The sequence below is a fragment of the Pteronotus mesoamericanus genome, unplaced genomic scaffold (genome assembly GCF_021234165.1).
Source record: "Pteronotus mesoamericanus isolate MK-2021 breed Mesoamerican mustached bat unplaced genomic scaffold, CSHL_Meso_final contig_56, whole genome shotgun sequence".
In the NCBI taxonomy this organism is placed as follows: Eukaryota; Metazoa; Chordata; class Mammalia; order Chiroptera; family Mormoopidae; genus Pteronotus; species Pteronotus mesoamericanus.
In genome coordinates, this window is record NW_026555201.1 from 21,636,268 (window position 1) to 21,659,243 (window position 22,976).

The 22,976-nt window shown below is 34.3% G+C and overlaps 1 protein-coding gene across 1 annotated transcript in view; it reads left to right on the forward strand.

Annotated features, from left to right (window-relative positions):
* Positions 1-22,976, forward strand: part of METTL25 (methyltransferase like 25) — an 88,635-nt gene that overhangs the window by 18,634 nt on the left and 47,025 nt on the right. The window contains exons 2-5 of the mRNA XM_054580169.1: positions 3,750-3,914; positions 4,394-4,500; positions 10,572-11,171; positions 13,559-13,706. Coding sequence (XP_054436144.1) covers positions 3,750-3,914; positions 4,394-4,500; positions 10,572-11,171; positions 13,559-13,706 — 1,020 coding nt within the window. The remainder of the gene's footprint in view (positions 1-3,749; positions 3,915-4,393; positions 4,501-10,571; positions 11,172-13,558; positions 13,707-22,976) is intronic.

Sequence of the window (22,976 nt, forward strand, 5' to 3'; positions counted from 1 at the left end):
TGTTGTTTTAAATGTAGAAATTACTTTTTAAAAATTTCTTGAAACCTTAGGATCACTTCTGGTAGAGAGGGAGATGTTGAGAGGAGTAAAGAAAGTGAAAGAGTTAAGAAGACAAACAAAATGAATATGAACTAGTTTAAGAGCTTACATGTATTGACCTCTGCCCGAGGCAGTTCTTGCTAGGCCTGATTCTAACAGATGTGCCCAGCACTTTTCTTAAGTTCTGTCTTGCCTGGTTTCGTTTTTTGCCCACTGAACCTACTGTTGTGGCATGCTAGTCGAATGTGGGAATTAAGAACAAGGTCAAACATTGCCTTGGTTCACATCTTGCTACTTAGTGTCTGTGTGATCTGGATAAAAGCCTCTCTGAGTCTCAATTTCTTCCTCTATAGCTGGGGATAAGAGCACGGTGTAACTAGTTTATAGGACTATCCCATTTAATGTAAGGTGTTTGTCATGGTGCCTGGCACACAGTATATGTGCAATAAATGTAGCAATTAAGCAATAATAATGATAAGTTTTTGTGAATCCTAAGAGTACTCTTGACTTCCTTTAAGTGTTAGGTAACATTCTAGTAAACTAAAACATTTAGTTTTGAAATTTTTAAAAGGATTTTATTTAATAATTTTTAGAGAGAGGGGAAGGGAGTGAGAGAGGGAGAGAAACATCAGTGTGTGGTTGCCTCTCATGTGCCCCTGCTGGGGACCTGGCCTGCAGCCCAGGCAGTTGCCCTGACTGGGAACTGAACCAGTGACCCTTTGGTTCACAGGCTGGCACTCAATCCACTGAGCCACACCAGCCAGGGATAGTTTTGAAATTGAAACATAAATATTATATTCATTGATTCTATTTTATTTTTTGTTTTGAGACATTATTATTCATTCTTATACCTTGACATTTTTATAATCCAACATGTATATATAATTTCTCTATCTTTCCTTGTACATTAATCTCTGCTCTTTAATAAAAAAAGAAAGAAAACTTATTCCTGATTTCATCTTATAGAAAGTAACTTCTCCTCTGGCTATTTGCTCCTCTTGCTTCCTGATGCCAAATTAACCTATCTTATAAGAAACCTCTGCAGAATAATGATATAAGGTGCACAGAAGCTAAGAGTAAATAAAGACAAAGCGTGTAATAAAGCAGAACAGGTACTTCCAGTAGAGGGAGATGTTAGCAAAATAATCAAGCCACATAATATGCAGGTGCAATAGGCACCGAATTTAAAAACAAAGCTTTCCTTGTGTAAAAACATCTAACTAATTAAGAATTAATTAATATAAGCTCAGTAGCACCATGGATTCTGTTTTGCTAGTTGCCAAACCCAAACTCTGTATACAAGTACCTAGGGAAGCACTATGAGGAGTATACACATTGTTACCATTCCACATAGCTTTGCTCACAAACTGTTTCAGGATGGAAGTATAGATAAGATCTTTGACACCTCCCCCACCCTCCTTCCATAGAAGTTATAGGCTGGATTGCTGGAAAACAAAAAAGTATAGATGCTATATATATACTTCCATAATTTGAAAAGATTTTTTTCACAGAGTTCTAGATTTACTGAATAAACTGATGTAGCTCCTAAGTGACATAAACTAATTGATTGAATAAGAACGCTATCCTTTTTATGAAAGTAAACATTATTAAAAAGATAATATCTTTGTAATTTAGATCTCCAGAATTCTGAAATTACTGGGAGGGCTGTAATTAAAAGCAAATTAACAATGTTTAATTAAGCTTGAATTGGAAATTTCTCAAGTACTTTGAGTAAGATAGTTAAATAGATTTGAACCTTTTCTTTTCCAACAGAAACATCACATTTCTTTCTGTTGGCAACATTGTCCAATAACTGACTACTATAATAGTCCCTCTGCACTTTGAGATTTAATGTTCTTATTCTATCACACTCTAAGAATTGCTGCTCTGAAACTTGGGGATGTTGAGACTGCCCTTAAACCTGAGAGTCTCACTTAAGAGTTGACTGAGTTTCCCCTCTGTATCATGCCTAAATATTTTGATGTGGATTTTATTACTTTTGGCTACATTATTAAATTCAGTTTGTAAAATGTCCAAAGAACTTTATGTTATACACAAAATATATCTTAAGTAAATCACTGTAGTAATTTTGCAGTTTAATTTTACATTTAGTTGATTCAGAAATGGAAATAATGTATCTCTGCCAATTTTAGTCTTATTAATTAAATTAGTAAATAATACCACCAGCAACTTAGTAGATATAGATATTAGCTTTAAAAGCTACTATCTTAAACGTACAATTTTAATTTAGAATTCTGCAAGCTTTAATCAGCCTCCTTGCTTTTAACTTTTTCTAAGGAGCAGCATCATTCTTTGTTTTAAGTGGATTTTGATAATTTTCTAAGTAAGTATGGAGGATCAGCTATCATAGAATAGACTTCATAGCATGTAGTATGGTTTTTCTTGTATGACCACGGTTGTTCCCTGGTTGTACATGCTTTTGTAAAGTTAAGATTTTATATACTTCATTTAACTACTAGATGTGTGGCTTTCTTGAGTTATTTAAAAATAATTTTTAATAAATGGACTTCATTGGACTACCCTGTACAAAGACTGTCTTTGAACCACTGTAGACAAATTGGAACTGTTTTTCACCTTTGTTAATAAAACATGTATTAAAAATGGCCATAGGAAAATGAGATTGAAAAAATAAAAAGTAAATTATCAGCCTGTTTATGAGCATTCATTAGATTAGGCCAGTTTATGCTGCAGTAATAAGCCTAAAATCTCAGTGACTAAAAAGAGTAAAGTTTACTTTTCATATTTGCTGCACGTCCATTATGCTTTGAAAGCAGTGACGTCTTTGTTGTAGTCACTCGAGGAGCCGGGCTGAGGCAGGCCCCATCTTTACATGTGCTCCGGCTATGACAGTTAGGGGAAAAAGAATGTGTAGTGAATCTTCAGTACTCTTAAGACTTCTGTCTGAAAATGACATAGTGCACCCTGGCGTGATGTGGCCACACCTGAGTTCAAAAGGCTGTATTATTCCTCACACAGAACGGGGCACTGAATGTTGCAGACACTACAGCAGTTCACCAGACTCTTCTAAATGAGCGAGCGTTTGGGGAACTAGCAGTAACCATATAGAATGTCTGGTTTAAAACTGACCATGGGGAGAAAACAAAATGTTTTTCACCTGATCATCATCGGATTAGCTTAGAGCTCATATTGGGTTCAGTGCACTGAACACATACACCCCCCGCCAACACACACGCACACAACAATTCTATGTAGTTCAAATAGTATAGGAACTGCTTCACAGAAACATTTCTATCACTGGTGGTATTAGCATTATTCTGCATGCAGCGTGAGCAGGGAATAACAGCGTTTCAAGGCATGACCTGCTTTAAATTCATATTTGTAGGTTAGCCAGGACCATTCATAAATTTCATGACTACATTACAGTTTAGCAGGATTTTAAACTTTTTTTTTTTTTTTTGTCTCATGGGGGGAAAAAACGACCAAATTTTATCTTGGAGTTTAAACATATTAATTGTGTAGTGTGTTCGGAAAAAACTGAGTGCTACAAATATCTGACAGTTTAACAAATATAACTGAACCATTTAGAGATATTGCCAAAATTCACACTAAAATGAAAATGTTGTAATTTGTTGTAAATATCCAGTGTTTTTCATTTATTTCTTTAATCTCACACAATTACTATTATTTAATCATTGCAACATTTCCTGGTTTTTTGTTTGTTTGTTTAGGTATTACAGATTTTCCTAAAATATTTTGTGAAACTTCCCAGAAGCTGGTTAGTGTGGAAGCTTTTGCTTTGGCTGCGAAATATTATTCTATACAAAACTTGGGAATATGTACTCCTTTTGAACAGTTGCTTATAGCCCTCCAAGGAAATCAAAAACAGAAAACTGGTAGGTTTGTTTGTGCATGTGTATGTATGTTTTTTAGGCACTTGGAAGCAGTATATTGTTCATATATGTATATCTTTGCAACATGTTTTTAATTTAGTGTTAGACCTTATGTCATGAGCCCAGATAGGCTGGCATGTGCCAAATGGGTTTTTTCATGCACCAAAGAAGACAGAACAACTTCAGGGTGGATCCTCACATTTCTTTTCTTACGTTGTAGTTCAGTTATCAGTCTTTTTCTTGATAGTTAATTGTTTTATGTATCAGGGCACATTTTAATAATGTTTCGTGGGTCTTATTTATTTTATTAATTCAAATTTGATTCACAACAGCTAAACAAATAAGGATCTATTATATAGACATCACAACAGAATATATTTTTTTCATACTTAGTTACAGAAAACTTAGATATCAGCTGATGGTTCCTATAAACTTTTGTTTCTTTAATAGCAGTATTTTCATTTTGTTTTATATTTACTCAGGTGAAAATGTGAAGCTAGATGAGTTTATGAACTTGAAAAAATCTCATGAAGTTCAGGCAATGTCGGAGCTGATTTGCCGTATTGCTGATTACTATGGAATAAAGCAGGTAAGAATATTTTCCTTTATTTTCAGGTTTTAAGATTGTTGTCATGTTTTTGTGTCATTCAAATTCCTTTTTTAACTATCACTATCTAACCTTTAAAATGTCATTAAATAATAGCTGACATGAGATATGTCAGAGCCTTTAAAAATGCACTCTCATTTACCAAATACACTCTAATTATAACAAATCTATACTGAAAATAAGATATCCCTATTAATATTTTGCTACAAATTTCACTCTTTTCAGAGTGGACAGAAGTTAAGAATAACCCCCTTTGATGTGTTGTAACTCCAAGTAGTGGCAGCATCATGATAGCAACGTTTTGTGAAACTGCTTGGCCTGAGGTGTTGTGAAGACCTGGCTCGGGCTGGAGCTGTGATACAGGGCACCCACCTCATTACAGTAACACAAAGAAACTGTTTTAGAACTTGGATTTTTTTATACCGTCAGAATTACAATGCATTCCTGTCATGAAAAATAGCTTTTGTGTAAGGTAGTGATGTATGAAAACAGATGTTAAAATAAAATCAAAGATTGCCTGGGCCTATAAAAATAGTAAGTTATTTTTTTCCCCTGGCTTATAAAAATAGTAAGTTATTTTTCTTATCCCTGTGAGAACATCTATGGGGGTAATGAGAGACTTTCCCTCCCTCAATTTTTATTAGGTGCTAGAATCTTTTCCATGGATTCTTCCAGACTTGAGGAGAGTTTGAGGATGATTAGAAAATTATCACAATGTGGGTTAGGTGTGTGGAGCCACTTGTGACAACATAGATCTCTAGGGTAGGAGCTAGAGGCATGTGCTAAGGTAATAGTTTCTAACCTTTTCTCCAGTGTATATACTGCAGTGTATCATACATCCAGTGTAAACAATACCTTTCAGGATTAGTAACAGGCTCACCATGGTGGTGATACTCAGATCAACCAGAAGATGAATATTAGAAACATAAAACTGAACTGGAAAAAAGATGCCCTTTGCAGAAGACTACATATTTTATAGTAACATTTTAAAAAAACTCTAAAGCAAAATAATGGCATTTTCTTAATGCAAAAAAATTTAAGAAAGAGCTATTAAAGAAGGAATGGAATCATAAACAATAATTTGAGACTAGTTATTACCTCTAGTAGGGGAAGGAGGGAGGGAGATGGATTATGGACAAAATATATAATTAATGCAGTGGAAATACTAATGTTCTAGTTTTCAGGAAAGCTGGTATGTTCATGGGTATAGCAAATGCTGTTGGATGTGAACCCAAACACTCTTGGGTCTTACCATTTCATAGTGTGCCTGCCTGCTTTCTGCCTGGCAGTATCTGCATTTCTTTCCCTGTGGGTATTCTCTGGCTGCTGAAACAAAGCGTGGCCTGCATGCAAGTCCTGGGAATTAATTCCTCTCTCTGAGCAGCCTTGAATCAATGTTTGATACAAGTTGATAGACAAATACATCAACTCCCTGACATTTCAGGTAGATGATTCTGAGGTATGTCTTCTACACTAGTTCTCAGTTTCCTAGTGCATTAAAGCCAAGATGCCCTAAAGTGGTATCTTAATTAATAATGCACCTTTTCTCAGGCTGCCTTCCTTTTTCTTTTTCTATTCTTCACTTCCCTACCCTTCTTTCACCTCCCAAATAAATGATTCACACTTACATCTTTGTTGTAGAATCTGCTCTGTTGTAACACAAAAACTAAGATGAGGGGTATTCACTGTGCTTCATGACTTTACATCCAATTATATTTATTCTTTTATCTATATGAAATATTACCTAATAATAAGTAATTTTAAATTAATAAAGTAGATTTATTTCTAAAGAGCAGAGAAAAAAATTTTGAAATAGCTTAATGTATCATGTTAGGCCTGCTTTAAGGGAACTTTTTCAAAGCAAAGGAGATTGTTCCTAGTGAATGAAATCACCTAAAATAAAGATATTTACATAGTCTTTCTTTCTTTCTTTTTCTTTTTTTTTTTTTTTTTTTAAAGATTTTAGTTATTTATTTTGAGAGCGAGGGGAAGAGAGGGAGAAAGACAGGGAGAGAAATATCAGTGTGTGGTTGAATCTCGCGCACCCCGTTCTGGGAATTTGGTCCACAGTCCAGGCATGTGCCCTGATTGGGAATGGAACCGGTGACCCTTTGGTTCAAATGCTGGCACTCAATCTACTGAGCCACACCAGCCAGGGCACCTTGTCTTTTAAGTCACTTATCTCACTTATCTCATAATAGTTCAGTTGAGAATGGTTCAGTTTGAAAATGTATATTTATACTGCTTTTACTTTTAAAATGAATATTTAATAAATAAAGATTTCATAATGATAGGTGAAAACCCAGAATATGAAATACTTGACTTTACTAGTGACCTTAGTTATCATTAATTGTGATAGAGAAAATTTGGGGAAGGGAAGAATTTACAGAGAATATCAAGGACTTAGTTTGGACCATGTTAAATTTGAGATGTTTATTAAACATTTAAGTGGAAATGGTAGGTAGACTGTTAGATATATGAATATGAAGTCAATGGAAGAATTCTATGCTACGGTTATAAATTTGAAAGTCATTAGCCTAGAATGGTAATTAGATCTCCAGGTCAGTCAACAAAATATACCTCTTCTATCTGTAGTATAGCACCATACTATTAAGAAATATAACCACTATGTGTACCGAAGTGTCTATGAAGGAAGTGTCCTAAACAGAATTAGGAGCCTGTGAAGGTAAATCATACCAGGCATTGGACTAGAAACTCTGTTCTAACCTATAAGATGATCCCGGATGGAAAAGACTATTGTGAGGAAAAGGTAGGAGATCCGGATAGCGGAAATTTTGCAGTTCAGACCAGATACTTTGAAGGCAAAATATTTTATGGCTTATATAACTTTTAATTGTTGTTCAGAATTTTCCATTCTATTGCTAACTCTACATATGTTACTAAAAAGCCAATTTGGAAATGGATAAAAGTCAACTTGGGTCAATGAGATGTAAATATAAGTTGGCTGACAGATTTTCTAGGAAAAGTTACTCATCACTGAAAATGTTTTTAGATAGGATATCATGAAGACATGATCCTGAGCGTTTCTCCAGTCATCTTGCAACCATACAAATTACAAATAAGACAGTCCAAAAGTTTATTTTGCTTTTTAGATTCCACATATAAGCGATATAACATGGTATTTGTCTTTCTCTGACTTACTTCTCTTGGTCCATTCATGCTGTCACAAATGGTAAGTTTTCATTCTTTTTTATGGCCAAGTAATATTCCATTGTATATCTGCACCACATCTTTTTTATCCACTCGTCTATTAACAGGCATTTGGGTTGCTTTTATATGTTGGCTATTTTAAATAACTCTGCAACAAATACAGGGGTGCATATACTAAGGTGGTGTGTCATCGAAGCTCTGAATGGTTCAACCATTCTACTGATAGATTTCCTAAGTTAAATGAATTTTCTTCATTGTTCAGAACTTGAAGTTCTGTTACTTGCCACCAGAATTTTTCTGATTCACAAGTGGAATTGTCATAAACGTAACTGGAAACAAAGTCAGTTACTTCTTGGTAACAAAACATTTAAATTGGTGGGAATAAGTATGCTGATGTTTATATCAGCCTAATAGTTGCTAACGTTAAGTTTGTCATTGACATTAGTGACTATGTTTTGTGGAAGTGAAGGAACATTTTGCTCTTTCTGGAGATTTCAGGTATGCAGCAATTCATTAATAGAGTTTCTACTGTAAAGCTCTTACATTAATGAGTATTGGTATAACTTCAATTTTTTTAGATTGTACTTTCTTAAAATCAAGATATATTATGCTTCTGTGTTTCCCACAGTAGCTAGCCTAGAGAATAACATAAAAAGGGTGTGTAGGAAATTATTTGTAAACTAGTTATTTCTTTAAGAGGCATTATTTATTGGAGTCTTACCTATGAACTACTCAAACCACAAGACCCCTGAATTTTTGAGGATTTAATTAATAATATGCATTACCTTTTCAAATAAGGAGTTTCCTTCGGTGGCTCATACTTATGACAGGGTTTAATCGATTTTTGAAATTAAAGATAGATGTAGTAATATTGGATAATAATATCTTATGATAGCATTTCTGTAATTATCTATTTCTTACAAAGAGGCATGCCAATAAAATAATAATTGTGGTAATTTTTCTCTTATCATTTTTAGTTTTATTCATATATTTTCCAATCCTAGGTGTTTAGTTTGACAAATTTGGTAATTGTATGCCATTGTGTAACCACCACCATAAAAAAAAGATTTCTCTCATAATAAAAAATTTCCTCATGCCCTAGTGCAAATTATTTTCTTCTCCATTCTCAGGGAACTACTGATTTGCTTATAGTTTGACTGTTCTGAAACATTGTATAAGTGGTGTTTTGTGTTTTGACCTCTTTCCTTTACAGCATAGCTTTTGAGTGTCATCAGTGTTGTGTGTATTTACTCTTTGTTCCTCTTTCCTGGTGAGTTGTATGCCATAGTATGGTTAGACCACAATTTGTTTCTCCACTTACCAGTTCATGGCCATTTGAGTTGTTACCATTATTTGGTTACTATGACATTCACTTGCAAGACTTTATGTGGACATGTTTTTATTTCTTTTGGATAATTAGCCCAGAGTGATATTGGTAGATCCCATAGTGAGTGTATGTTTTAGCTTTATGGCAAACTGCCAGTGTTTTCCAAAGTGCCTGTACAGTTTTATAGTTGTGCATATTTCATTATGATTTTAGTTTGCATTCCCCTGATGACTAATGATGTTGGGGGATCTTTTAATATTGGCCATTTATGTGACATTTTGTGAAGTATGTGTTCAAATAATTTGCCCATTTTTAACTGATGGCTTGTCTTATTATTGAATTGTAAGAGTTCTTTATATATTCTGGACACAAACTATGTTTCAGATAAATGATTTGCAAATACAGTATTCAGTAGTTCTTTACCTTTTTAACTATGTATTTTGAATAGCAAAAGTTTTAATTTTTAATGAAGTCTATTTTTTCAATTGTTTCTTTTATAGTTATGCTTTGTACATCCTACATAAGAAATCTTAGCCTCTCCCAATGTTACAAAGATTTTCCTATGTTTTCTTTCACTAGTTCATAGTTTTTATTTAACATTTAGATCTGTGATCTGCTTTTAATTACTTTTATATTTGGCATGTGACAAAGTTCATTTTTCCATACAGACATCCAGTTACGCCAACACCATTTGTTGAAGAGACTGTCTTCTTTATTGAATCACCTTAGCAGTTTTATCAAAAATCAATTATCTATAAAAGTGTGGGTCTATTTCTGAACTGATTAATTTATATGTCTATTTTTATATAGCATAACACTGTTTTGATTACTGTTGTTTTATATTGATTCCCAAATTGTGTAAATCTTTGAACCTTATTCTTTTTCAAGTGTTTTTGTTATTATAGGAACTTTGCCTTTCCTATACTAAATTATAGTATTGACCTGTCAATTTCTTTAAAAAGCCCTGCTGCAATTTTGATTATGATTGCATTGAATCTGTATGTCAGTTTGGGGGAATTGCCATGTTCAAATTGAGTCTGATATTCTGTGAATATTGTATATCTTTATTTAGATCTTTTAAATTTTTCTGTGCAGTTTTATAGTTTTCAGTGCATAAGGATCTTACTCAACCTTTTATATATATATATATATATATATATATACACACATATATATATTCATTATTAATTTCCAATGATCCTGGATTCTGAGACATTGTTAAATTCACTTGTTGTATTAGCTTTTTTGGTATATTCCTCAGGATTTTCTGACACACAATCATGTTAATTATGAAAAAAGACAGTTTTATTTCCAACATTTGTGACTTTCACATCTTTGCCTTGACTTATTACACTGATTACACTGTCTAGAACCTCTTTTAAAAAGTTAAATAAAAATTATTAGAGTGCTTGATTTTTGATAGGAATCAAAAATTAAAATAAAAAATATAACGAGTTGTATAAACTATGCAACCGTTTACTTGCTTTTTAAAAATTTATCAAAAATGCTTTTTACTATTGACTAAAATCCTTTAATTCATTCTGTTTTTCTTTAGATAATCGACCTGGGTTCTGGAAAAGGCTACTTGAGCTCCTATTTATCTTTGAAGTATGGCTTAAAAGTTTATGGAATTGATTCTTCAAATACCAATACTAATGGAGCTCAGGAGAGAAACAGGAAGTTGAAGAAACACTGGCATGTCTACCATACTCGGTCAAAATTAGATGTCAATGAATTGGCATTAAAAATGGCAAAAGAAAATAAAATGCAAGATCAGATTAAAAATCAAGGTGATATTGAGGGAGTGCGTAATAATAGTCCTGCAGATCAAGAAATGATGTCTACATCAGATTTTTTGCCAGATTTTTCAAGCTCTGTAATTTCTGACATCAGAAAACAAATGGAAAATCTACATGTTTATTCACATCGAGAAGAAAATTTGTGTTTTGAAAATGCCTTTTCTCTTATAGACCTTTTGCCTATTAATGCCATAGAACCTACTTCTTCACCCCAAATACTCAAGAGAAGAATGTCGGAAGCAAATAAAGAGAGAGGAAAAACAACATCAGAGTCAAATGAAACATATATATATTCACCTTTAACGTCTTTTATCACTGCTGATTCAGAACTACATGATATTATTAAAGATCTGGAGGTGACTTCACTTTTGAATTCCTTAATTTGGTCTGTTAAACTGCTTTAAGACATAGAATTGTGTTAATAGTAGCTTATTTAACCTACATATCTTATTTGGTTGCATTAATCTAAAGGACTAAGAAAATAAATTATATGTAGACTTTTATGATTCTCACAGTTATCAAAATCTGATAAGGCTACAAAATCTGACAATTACAGTTTGCCAGAATACAGTACCCTCCATTCATTTCAAGCCTTCTAAATCAAACAGAAGTCCTAACACAAAAGCTAGTAAACTAAGTTTTCATTATGTGATTTAGGGATTGTTAAAATTCCAACCTGAGAAAACTCATACATTTTCATTAATATGTGAAGTTAAGAGATATCCAGGGCAATGTTGTATTGAATGTTAATTTTGGTAACCAAATATGCAATTTTTGAAGCAAGTGTAGCTTCTGAATATTCATAAAGAAATTCAACTTTTCCTACACCTCAAGTATATAAAATTATGTAATTGAAAGGGAATATATCTTAAACAAAGGCAACATTGTATATTAAAACACTATTGTAGAGGAACCCCTGCAAATTATTTGGCCTAACACATTATTTTAAAAAACAAAGTAGCCTCTGAATGTGTAATTTTCTACTCATTAAATTTTTCAGAACTTCTTTTTTTAAATTAAATGTGTTGGGGTGACATTGATTAATAAGATTATATAGGTTTCAAGTATACGATTCTATAATATGTAATCTGTATATTGCATTATATGCCTACCAACCAAAGTCAGATCTTTTCTTGTCACCATATACTTAACCTCTTTTGCCCTTTACTAATCACTAACCCCCTTTCCTCTGGTAACCACCATAATGTTGTCTGTGTCTATGAGTTTTTGTTTGTCATCTTGTTTTTCTTATTTGTTGCTTTCAGTTTTATATTCTACATATAAGTAAAATTATATAGTTCTCGACTTTTTCTGTCTGACTTATTTTGCTTAGCATGATACTCTTGAGATCCATCCATGTTGTCACTAATGACAGTATTTCATCTTTTCTTATGGCTGAGTATTATTCCACTGTGTGTGTGTGTCCACACACACCACATCTTCTTTATCCAGTCATCTATTGAAGGCCACGTTAGTTGTTTCCATGTCTTGGCCACTGTGAATAATGGTACAATGAACATAGGGGTGCATATATCTTTGCAAATAAACATTTTCAAGTTTTTCAGGTAGATGTCCAGAAAAGAGTAATATATAGTAATATGATAACTCTATTCTTAATTTTTGAAGAGTCTCCATACTTTTTTCCATAGCGGTTGTACCAGTTTACATTCCCACCAGCAGTGAATAAGGGCTCCTTTTTCTCCACAACTTCTCCAACACTTGTTATTACCTGTCTTGTTGATAATAGCAATTCTAACAGGTGTAGGGTGGTATCTTATTGTAGTTTTGATTTGCATTTTCCAAATAGCTAGTGAAGTTGAGCATTTTTTCATATATCTGATGGTCATTTGTATGTCTTCTTGGGAGAAGTTGACATATAAGTCCTCTGCCCATTTTTTTTTTTTTAATTGTGTGGACATGTTTTAATTTCTCTTGGATAATTAGCCTGGAGAGGGATTTATAGTTCATGTAGTAAGTGTACATTTTAACTTTATGATAAACTGTCAATGGAAAGTGCTTGTACCATTATTATCATCATTTTACAGATGAGGAAATTAAGGCACTAAAGAATTAAAACAAACTTGGTATATTAATCAAGATTCCGTGAGTACTCATTCAGTATGTGTGTACATTAAAACTTGGCCTTGAAACAGTTTGTAGGAGAATGTTTACACAAAGTTGATGTTAAAAAATTTAGAACAAAAATTTTTTATTGAATTCTAAATTATGATATTTGATGCAAGGAATGAACTAAGTAAACTTTTTTAGTGTTGGAGTAGAAATGTTAATTTGGCACCACTTGTTTTTATAACATTTTTTAAAATAAGTTTTGATGGACAATTTGTGAAGAAGTGAATTTTAAAAATTGACTAGTGAGGTATAAATGTGTCAAGGCATAAGTTTGTCCTAGTAATGCATGCTACCTTTGATTAGTTCAATCTTACTTCGGCTATTGTTAAGCAAATATTAGTTATAAAAAGAAAAGAGAAAATTCAAATGGGTGAGTAACTGAAAACAGTAGAAAAATCAACTCAAAAGGTTGTCAGTTGTGATAAATGATCATAGTCATTTTGTCCATAAAGGGAATGATTATTTGTTATGAAAATAAGAAACAATATTTTCTAGGTAGGATTTGGTCATTTTTAAAAGCTTTCATATTCTAATGAGCATTTAAAATCTTTACCTAAAGTGCCTTTTAGCCCTCCTTTTAATTGCCAATATTTTTATTTCTTCTCATATTAAGGATTGCTTGATGGTAGGTCTACATACTTGTGGTGATCTTGCTCCAAATACTCTGCGAATATTTACTTCCAATTCTGAAATCAAGGGAGTTTGCAGTGTGGGATGTTGCTACCACCTCTTATCTGAAGAATTTGAAAACCCACATAAAGGTACAAAGTTCTCCATATCTCAAAATTTCATTTATTTCATAACGATGGCTGCTTTCCATCTCTCCATCTTTGGTTGACATTATTGTCATTTTGAATTAACATTTAAAATAATGTCTGATATTCTTACAATTTTAGTATTGTATCAATTGAAATTTGATGCACAATCACCTTATGCATTTTATTATAGTTTCTTTGATCATTAAGTGATCTTAATGAATGCTGAAAACTGCAAATATTTGAACATTTTATGTGGTTTATCTTTTAGAGAACTTCTGTTTAAAAACACTTAATGAGATAGACATTTACTAAAATGGTAAAACTTACTTTGTTATGAATATAAAGTTGTATGGTTTGCTTTTGTTTTCAAAACCTTTTCCATTTTGTAAGGAATGTTGGTATTTCTCAAGTAACAATTCCTACTGCATGTTGAAGAGTCAACACACTGTGATTTTAAAAAGCTGCAAAACTGTGCAGTTGCACTAAAATAATGGTATTGGAGCTGTGCTCCCTGGACTGAGACGGTGCCTGAAGAACAAAGTACATAGGAAGATTTAAAGCACCCATATACCTTCATCTGGAGCAGCTCTTTCTCTGTTACATCTCTTAATAAGATATGGCTCCAAAACTGCTGGTTCAGATTAGATGGTTTTTTAGTCAATTTAATAGTAACAGTTCTCTTTTCTACTAGTTTAATGATGTCTTTATCAATATCCATTGCCCCTTGCTAAGGATTTTTAAGCCAGGAAGTTGCGTGCATATAGAGGTATTGTTTGTTCTTTTCTCATTTTTAAAATCCAGATGAATATGAAATTTATATTTTTTATTTAGTTGTGTATAAGAGGTAAAAATTATGATTATATAATTCTACTGAAATTTGGGTGAAACAGAGGTCATCATTAGAACTGGCAAAGGTTTATATAAAATAGTCCATCAAATTTGATTTTTTTATGTCAGGGTTTTAAAAATATCCTTTAGGAAAGATGCACAAAAGAAAAATTTTGAATATATAGAGATATACAGAGTGAGAGAAAGAAAATTGGCAAAACATTAACAATAGTTTAATTTAGATGGAGAATATATGTTTTTCTTGCATTATTTATAACTTTATTCAGAGTACAAAAATCCTCAAGATAAAAATTTAGAGAAAATAGTGAACCAAAAAATAGAGAAAAGCATTTATACTGAACTATATACCCATATATTTATACTGTATTACAGTCTTTCTGTGCATCTGTTCTGAAAGAAAGAAAACCTTTCATACAATTACAGTTTTACAGCTTTTAAAATACAAAGTGTGTAGTGTTTTCCTGGACCAACAATAGCATAACATTTTGTGTAGGGGAGGTGCGATTCTTAGTTCAAAAACTTTCTCTTCTGTAGGTACAATGTAATGGGTTTTTGTTGTTTTTTTTAATAATTGGCTCTATTGGGAGTAGGTGTAGACAGTTGGTGTGCCTTTTAATTCAGGGGTATTGTCCTGCAGTATATTTAACTTCAGCTGCCTGCTTCCTTCTTTCCTCTTTATGCTCCCAAAGATGCCTTTTCCTTCCAAACGGCCTCCCTGACTTAGCACCTTTTTAAGACTCTCACCTCTGGTCCTGCTGGGCTCTTGCAGCCATTACACTGTCATTGGGTCTCAGACTTAATGTCAGTAGTTCCCACTATGGGACAAATAATCTCTTTTGAACAAGTGACTAGGAATTAAAAAAAAAAAAAAATCACTGTTTCTGCATTGGCAGCTGCATTTCATGCTGATAGAAGATGATAAGGCACTGTGCTTGGCACTTTATGTACAATAAAGGGATATGGGGGAGGGGTTCATAGAAAGTCAGTAATTTGGGGAAGAAGACACTGAAACAGATGAAAAGCAAAGTTCAGTTCAGTTCAATGAACATTCATTGAATGTCAACTATGTCGCACACTGTGCTAAATAAATAAGGAGGGTGATATAAAAATGGATATCCCATCTTCACCGTCAAGAAATGTAAAAATAGCCCTTAATCCCAAGAATCAGATAATCCCTGTTAATAATGCAACATTTTCTATTTGTAGGAAATGATTTAGAATAGCAAATTCAAATAATATAAAAAGATTTTTAAGAGGAAAGTAAAAAGTTCCCATACCCATATTTTTGGTTTCTTATGTATCTTTCCAGAAAAGAAAATACATACATACCCACTATATTCTTATGTGGTGTCCTGGGAGATCAGTGGAAGTTAACAGACAAAGAAGTAGGAAGGGTATTACAGACAGAATAAACACAAGTTTGGGTGATAATTGTTCAAAATCAAGTTTCCTTCTTTTTGCCCTCCATAGTCACTGTTTCTCTTTGAGTCTTCTGGGAAAAAATAGTTTAACAAAATAACTCCCAATTTTTACACTCGAAATGGAAGCCTCTCAGTTGACAAATTCTCAAGTATCAGTCTTGGCTCAAGCCTGGGTAAAGGCAGTTTCACCTTCTCTGGAGGGGAGGTTGGCGCTGTTCACTGAGTTGACAGGACATTTTTGGTCCCAGGATTCAGATAAGAACAGTGTTGGAAGGCAGTGTTACAACAGTGCCTGGCAGCTACAGACTCTCATTGTTCCTTCTTGTAGGCATAGTCAGTTCTTGGAAAGGCCGTTCTGTCAAAAATATCTTAACCAATAAGAATCATTGAGATTGTCAGGTAAACAATACTAGGCTTAAGTGGCAAAAGTTACTATCTTAGTGTTACTTGCTTTCCCCATACATACCTGAAATGAACAGAAAGTTGGGAGGAAAACAAAGAATAAGCAGGAAGAAACAGGACTGGTGATATGATAAAGTAGGTGGAGATATATGAAACATGAGTAACTTCAGTTATTTTGGAGGTTGAGAAAAGAGTAGGAAAGCCAAAAGATAGGAGAAAAAATGTAGAAAAATAAGTCATAGGAATAACAAAAGAAGTCTCTGTTTATGCTGCGGTTTGCCTTGCTTTGGTCTGTCAGATTTTTTCATCTCAAAAAACAGATAGGGAAGGTAGCTTACTCACTTGTCTCTTTCCCATACTCCAATCTCCATTTTTCTTGCCTTAACATTGGCTATACTAAAAGGAGGAGATATGAACCATCTCTTGCAATTTTTGTCAACACTTTTTCAACTCTGGTTGCCCAGCTGTATCAAATATGTTACTTTCAGTATGTAGGACCTACTTCTGACCTTCTGAAGTATATAATATTTTGAATATAAGAATTTTTATTAAGCTCTATAGGGAATTCTTATGAACAACATAGTTAAAAACAAGGCATTTATTGTGGTTCCATAAGAAGACATACAGAATGCTAGTTGTTTTGTAGAAATATATTCAAGATTATTTACAGCTATTTCAGCCTCTCCCATGCAGAGACTTAGGTGGACTCTATTTATGTACTAAATAGCAGATCTAAGCCAAAATCTGAGCCCAAATGGTCCCAGGAGGGTATAATCAAAGTCCAAAGCTAGGATAAACAACCCCCAACAAATCTTTGAAGTAGAGAGAACAGAATGAAAACCTGGGGAAACCAAACATAGAAGGCTGGAAACCAGGTCATATATGCACAGTGAAATTAAGAGTTAGAAATTAGACAAATCAAGGAGGAAGAAAATCTAGAATGACAAGTGATGTCCAAGATAATTATGAGTATCACTAGCATTTTGATAGCTTACCTGTATTGATAAGCAGGGGCATGTATGTGTGTGTATGAAGGCAGATGGTGGCAGAGTTTTTCTGTACTATTTACTGTGACTATTTAGATAGATGGAATATGGATGTTGTCTAGTTTTGTATATACAACATATGGGGTAGACAAAAGTAGGTTTACAGTTGTTTGAATGGAAAATAATACAATAATTAATAAGTAATGATACAAAAATAAATTTTCACATATGAACAACTGTAAACCTACTTTTGCCCACCCCCATATACTATACAGTACTAGTATTCCTTACTAAAGTAGAAATCCACCACTCTTAACTTTTATCATTATACTTAACTAACTGATGAGGCCAGATGTTTGCATCCACAGGGTTAGCATGTTTCCTGCCATGTACTCAGTCCTAGGAGCCATGGAGTTATATCTCTAAATGATCAAATATGTCCTGTGTCTCTCCCTTCACATCTTACACACCTGCCCCTCAGCCTCGCTTTGTTTGCACAGCTGTTTTTGAGTTTGAATTGGGGCAGTGTTGCCCTTTGGGATGTAAATTTGAGTTATTAATAGTCCAACATAGTATACTAGAAAAGTCTGGTATGTACACTGCAACTTTTTATGATGATATGTACTATGTAAACATTATGCGTTTTACATGAATATGTTTACTCAACATGCTGTGGTAGCCGTAGAGGTGGTCTTTCATGAATGCCAATCTTCAAAAGCGCCTCAAAGCTCTCTGAGCCATTATGAATACCGAAGTTATACCGTGTTTTAAAAACTGCTTTTAAATATTTATACATTATGAGCCAGTAGTTCCTAGGAGAACACGAAATACCAGAAACAGTTTTATTGCAGTGCTTTATAGAATATATATATATATATTTTTCCAAGCTTGACACGTTTCATTGTTTTGTCCTAATATTGATTATTACTATAAATAATTTTTCGATACTTATATTATTTCTTCCCCTAGAAGTGGGAGAGAGAATTTTTTTTGTTGGTTTTTCCCAGGAAGGTAGAAACATGCTGAAGGAAACACTACTGGCTACCTACCCTGACCTACACATCACTTCTAACTGACTGAACTATGATTTTATTTAGGCATCAATTATTGGGAAGCTTGAGTCCTTCTGTAACCTCAGAAATAGGTAAATCAAAATCTAAATTACTTACGGTAATTCCATTACATGGTAATGGATATGAGACACAATTCTTAACAATGAGGCATGAGGAGCATGTCTTCTAGGGGGTTTCCTGGAATTTTTGTTTTGTTTTGCTGTTCTTAAAAGTGAACAGAAGACAAGAATGTCACTTTTTTTTCTCTGCCTCTGGACTTCGTCATCCGTATGTGTTTGTTCAGCCTACTGTGCATTCTTTTGGAAATTGTTAGCGCTCTGAGTCCTGCAGGTCCAGTCTGAGGGATGAAAGGTAATTTTACTTTTCCTGTAAGTTTATCTGATCATTTCAGAGGCTTAGGAGACCAAGAGGAGTAGGGGAAAAGGTGGGACCCTATAGGGTCCCATCAGGTGATATCGTAGAGCTTCTTCCCTGGCCTTTGTAGGAGCCCGTGCAGGAGCAACCCTTGCCATGAAGTAGATTTGTGCTTGGTCTTCCCCTAGCTCTTCTCAGCCTAATGCCGGGGAGTCTTCTAATATTGTTAGTGCCCTCCAAAATACTGCAGATGATCAGAGTCGGTATAAATGGTGTAATCCTTGAAAGCCTTTAGCATATCTTCATGTTTGTTGTTCATTCCCAGCCTTAATGTGTTATGGGGCATTAAGGCAATTCGCCCACAATTCCCTCCATTTACTTTTTTTTTTTTTTTTTAAACCAGGGAAGGGCTGCAGATCATCTTTTAATGGCATCTTTCAGTCTGGTCCTGCCATATTGGTATCAAGCAAATTTGTCACAGGCATATGATATCTATCCTACTGTAGATTGTATCTCAATTTACATACAAGTAGGAATTTTAGGGGAGAAGCTATAACCATCTTCATTGTGTTTGAGGATCAAGAATTGGTTTCATTGCTTTAAATTTAGAGGTACTTCACCTGGAAAGGTGTCTGGAGGTCGGTATGTTGAGCATATTATTTGAAAATTTAACATACTACTTAAAAATAAGCTTATCTTGTATTTTTGAAACCTGATATCCAGTATGTAGTATTAAAAAGCCTTAAAACAGTATTAGCTAGTTCATATTATCATTAAATCATGTATTATATCATACAGAAAGATATGACTTATTTCTTAGTTAATAGTGAATTAATCCTATTATTGCAACAGTGCAATTGCTGCCTTTTAGTAAAGACGTGAAAGTATTTTCTATACCATATAAATTTCTTTAAATCTTTCTATTTTGGAGGATACAGAGGAGTAAAGCATTATACTGCTTTTCAAAAAAACATGTATTTGACTTCCATTTTCAGCACTATGGGAGATGTGATTTTCTTTTCCCCCCTGAGGAACTCTCCTACTACAGTTCAGCTAGATTCTGCCTGAATTAGAACGTGTGTTTTTTTTAATGCATTGTCAAGTCTACGAGTAAAAGGCGGAGGGAGATTCTCTGTGGATCAAGAAAAAATCAAAACCTAAGAGTTAAAAGGAGAGAAGGGGAAGCGGGAGGACGAGGAGTTGAAACCGGAGCACAGAACTGCAGGCCCTGGGTTATAGACAGTCACACTGCAGTTTAGAGACTAATATTGGCCTTTTGCATGGGAGCTGAACCTGAAAAGCCTGTGCTAAGCCATGAGCCTGAGTGAGATAAAGCAGTCTTCATTCAGCTCCATGTAGAGGCAAATTCAAATCCTATGGGGGGACTACTTCCAAATTCAGGCCCTTACAATTTCTACAGATTAAAATCTAACAAATAAAAGTTCAAAACTAAATATAAAGGGTCAGACAAAAGTAAGTTTACAGTTGTTCATATGGAAAATAATACAATAATTAATAATGTAAGAATAAATTCTGTTTCATGTGCTCACAACTGTAAACCTACTTTTGCCCCCCACTGTATGTATGTACCATATGTCTGTGTGTACGTATATTGTGTATGTATATATCCTGTCTGCCCCCGTTCAACAAAAACACCTGGATATTAGTAAATTTTCTTTCTTAAAAGCATTGAAATACTGGACAGGTTCATGGTACTTATTAAAACAATACATAAGAGAATGCAGGAGCCTGCAAAGATGATGGAAACACTGAAGCTATGAAGGGCATTTGTGTACCATGGCAAACGTGAGCTTTGCTTTTATAGCCTTACTAGGGGTAGGATGCAAATGATAAAACCTATACGCAGGCACACAGAAGGGGTCTGATAGGACTCATAGAGCATAATCTCATAAATTGAGACCACAAAGGCGAAGATTAAAGTTAGGATAGCAGTAGTAGGAATAGAGTAAATTAGAAGAATTCCAGAAACTCTTATGATTTTTTTAAATGAGTGGGAGATAAAGGAAAAGGAATTATCGAGGGTTATCGGGGTTTTTGTTTGTTTGTTTGGAGCCACTGGTTAGGTGATCGTGTAACATACAGGAAAGGAAACACTAAGGAAGGACCACGTTTTCGGCCAAAGTTTTGAACATGTTTAATATTTTTCAACCGCTTTATGTATGAGCAATCGTATTTTGGGTAGGTTTTATTGATACAGACTTCTAAATACATGGAAATGGAACTATTGTAGCATAACTGTGTAGGATTTATTTTCTATTATTTTCCAGAAAAATCTGTAAGGTACAGTGGTAGCTGACATTGGTTTTTATGATTTGAGAGTGTGAGGGCCAAGGTCTCTGGAGCTTTTTGACCCTTTCACTTATGGTTACATAATAGCTGCTACTGCTCCAAACATGGCAGCCTCAACGGAATGAACTATGAAGATAGAAGAGCTTCTCTCATCTGAGACAGTGTCCTTTAAAGAGTATTACAGCTTCTAATGAAATCAAGTTCTGTGAGTGACAAAAAAGGAGAAACTGAGTATCGATTGGCAGTTAGTGTTCTCTGCCTGTGTGCGTGTGTGTGTATGTGTGATATTAATGCATCAGTAAGGCACTGGAAAGAGGAGTGTGAGGAATGAAACAGCATGTATATGTAACAGAATGTAATTGTATCCATTATCTACTTCCTTCTTTTAATAATATAACTCCTCTTAGTTTTAGGAGAGCAAATATCACTTAGCCACACAGCTAGAGTACCTATCTCCTATGTAAGTCAAACAGTGTGTGCAACTTATTTAAAAGGAGCTGCTTGCTCCCCATTTTTTCCCCTTTCCTTCTGGCTAAGAAATAGCAGTAACCTTGATACCAAAGTTGCTAGTCCACTCTTAAGGTTGGCAGAAGAGCCCTACCCATCTGGGTCTGGATAACATGCTTCATACTGTCTGCTTCCTCTATCCAAGAGGGAAATAGACTTCTGTGTAATATATGGACCTATGTTCTGAGATCCTTTGTGACATCCTCTCTAGTACAGGTGAACCTGAGGTCTTGTTCCAAATGCTTCTCCTTTGTGGGAAACTTTTACCTTAAAACTGTAACTCTACTTATGCACGATGAATGTATTATACAACAAGCCTACAATAATAGCAACAACAATCAATAACAAATTATATATGACTCAAATTCCATATGAATAGGTATGATTTATAAATTATGTATGACTGTATGTGATTTCTAAGTGATTCCTTCAAGATAAGGAAAAAAGAGAACGTGGTAAGTGTTAAAAGAGCCATTCCAGCTAGAAGGTAAAGATTGTTTCCTGTTAGGAGAGCAAGAGAGGCTCTATGAAGGTAGTAACTTTCAAATTGAGATTTGTAGGGTAGGATTTAGAGAGGCAAAAATGTGGACAGGAGCATTCTAAGTATAAGGAACATAGTGAATTAAGTAGTGGCAGGTCAGTCAAAGATGGATGAATTAGGTTACTACCTAATCTAATTCATCCAAGGTACAGAAATGCAAAATAAGATGGCAGATAAGGGCAGGAGTCAATCCATAAAACCCTCATATGAAAAGTCCATGGAAATGAGAACTTTTGAGCAGAATAATAACATTACCAAGAGAACAGGCATTGCCGGAAACTGTGATTCTCAACCATGAGATTCACAGGGACCCAGCCTAACAGTGGAACGATGGAGAAAAGAGAGTGAACCAGGAATCATGGAGCCAAGGCCAAGGGAACAAACCTAACAGAAGTGTCTGCCCCAGAGAAGGTAGCCAGCTGCTTACATTGGTATTCAAAAGGTTAACTCTGGTCAAATATGAGCAGGCACCTATTTTCAGAGGGTCTTATTGGAAATGTTGAGCACATGCAGAGCGAGTTTCTGATCAGGTGCAAAACTACCCATGTGGATTAATTATTGTTAATCTTTTCATGAGCACTTACTGTGAATGAAGCACTATTCCAAACACTGTACTTTTATTAAATCCTTTATTCCTCATTAATACCCCTATAAAGGAGTACTGTTTTTATTTTGACCATGTTCACATGAGGAAACTGAGTCACAGAGAGGTTGAGTAACCTGTCTAAGATCACAGTTAATCAGTGAAGAAGTTAGCATTTTGGCCTAGTCAGTCTGGCTTTAGAGTCACACTCTTAGCATTCAGCCTCCCATGGAGATTCTGTTAAATT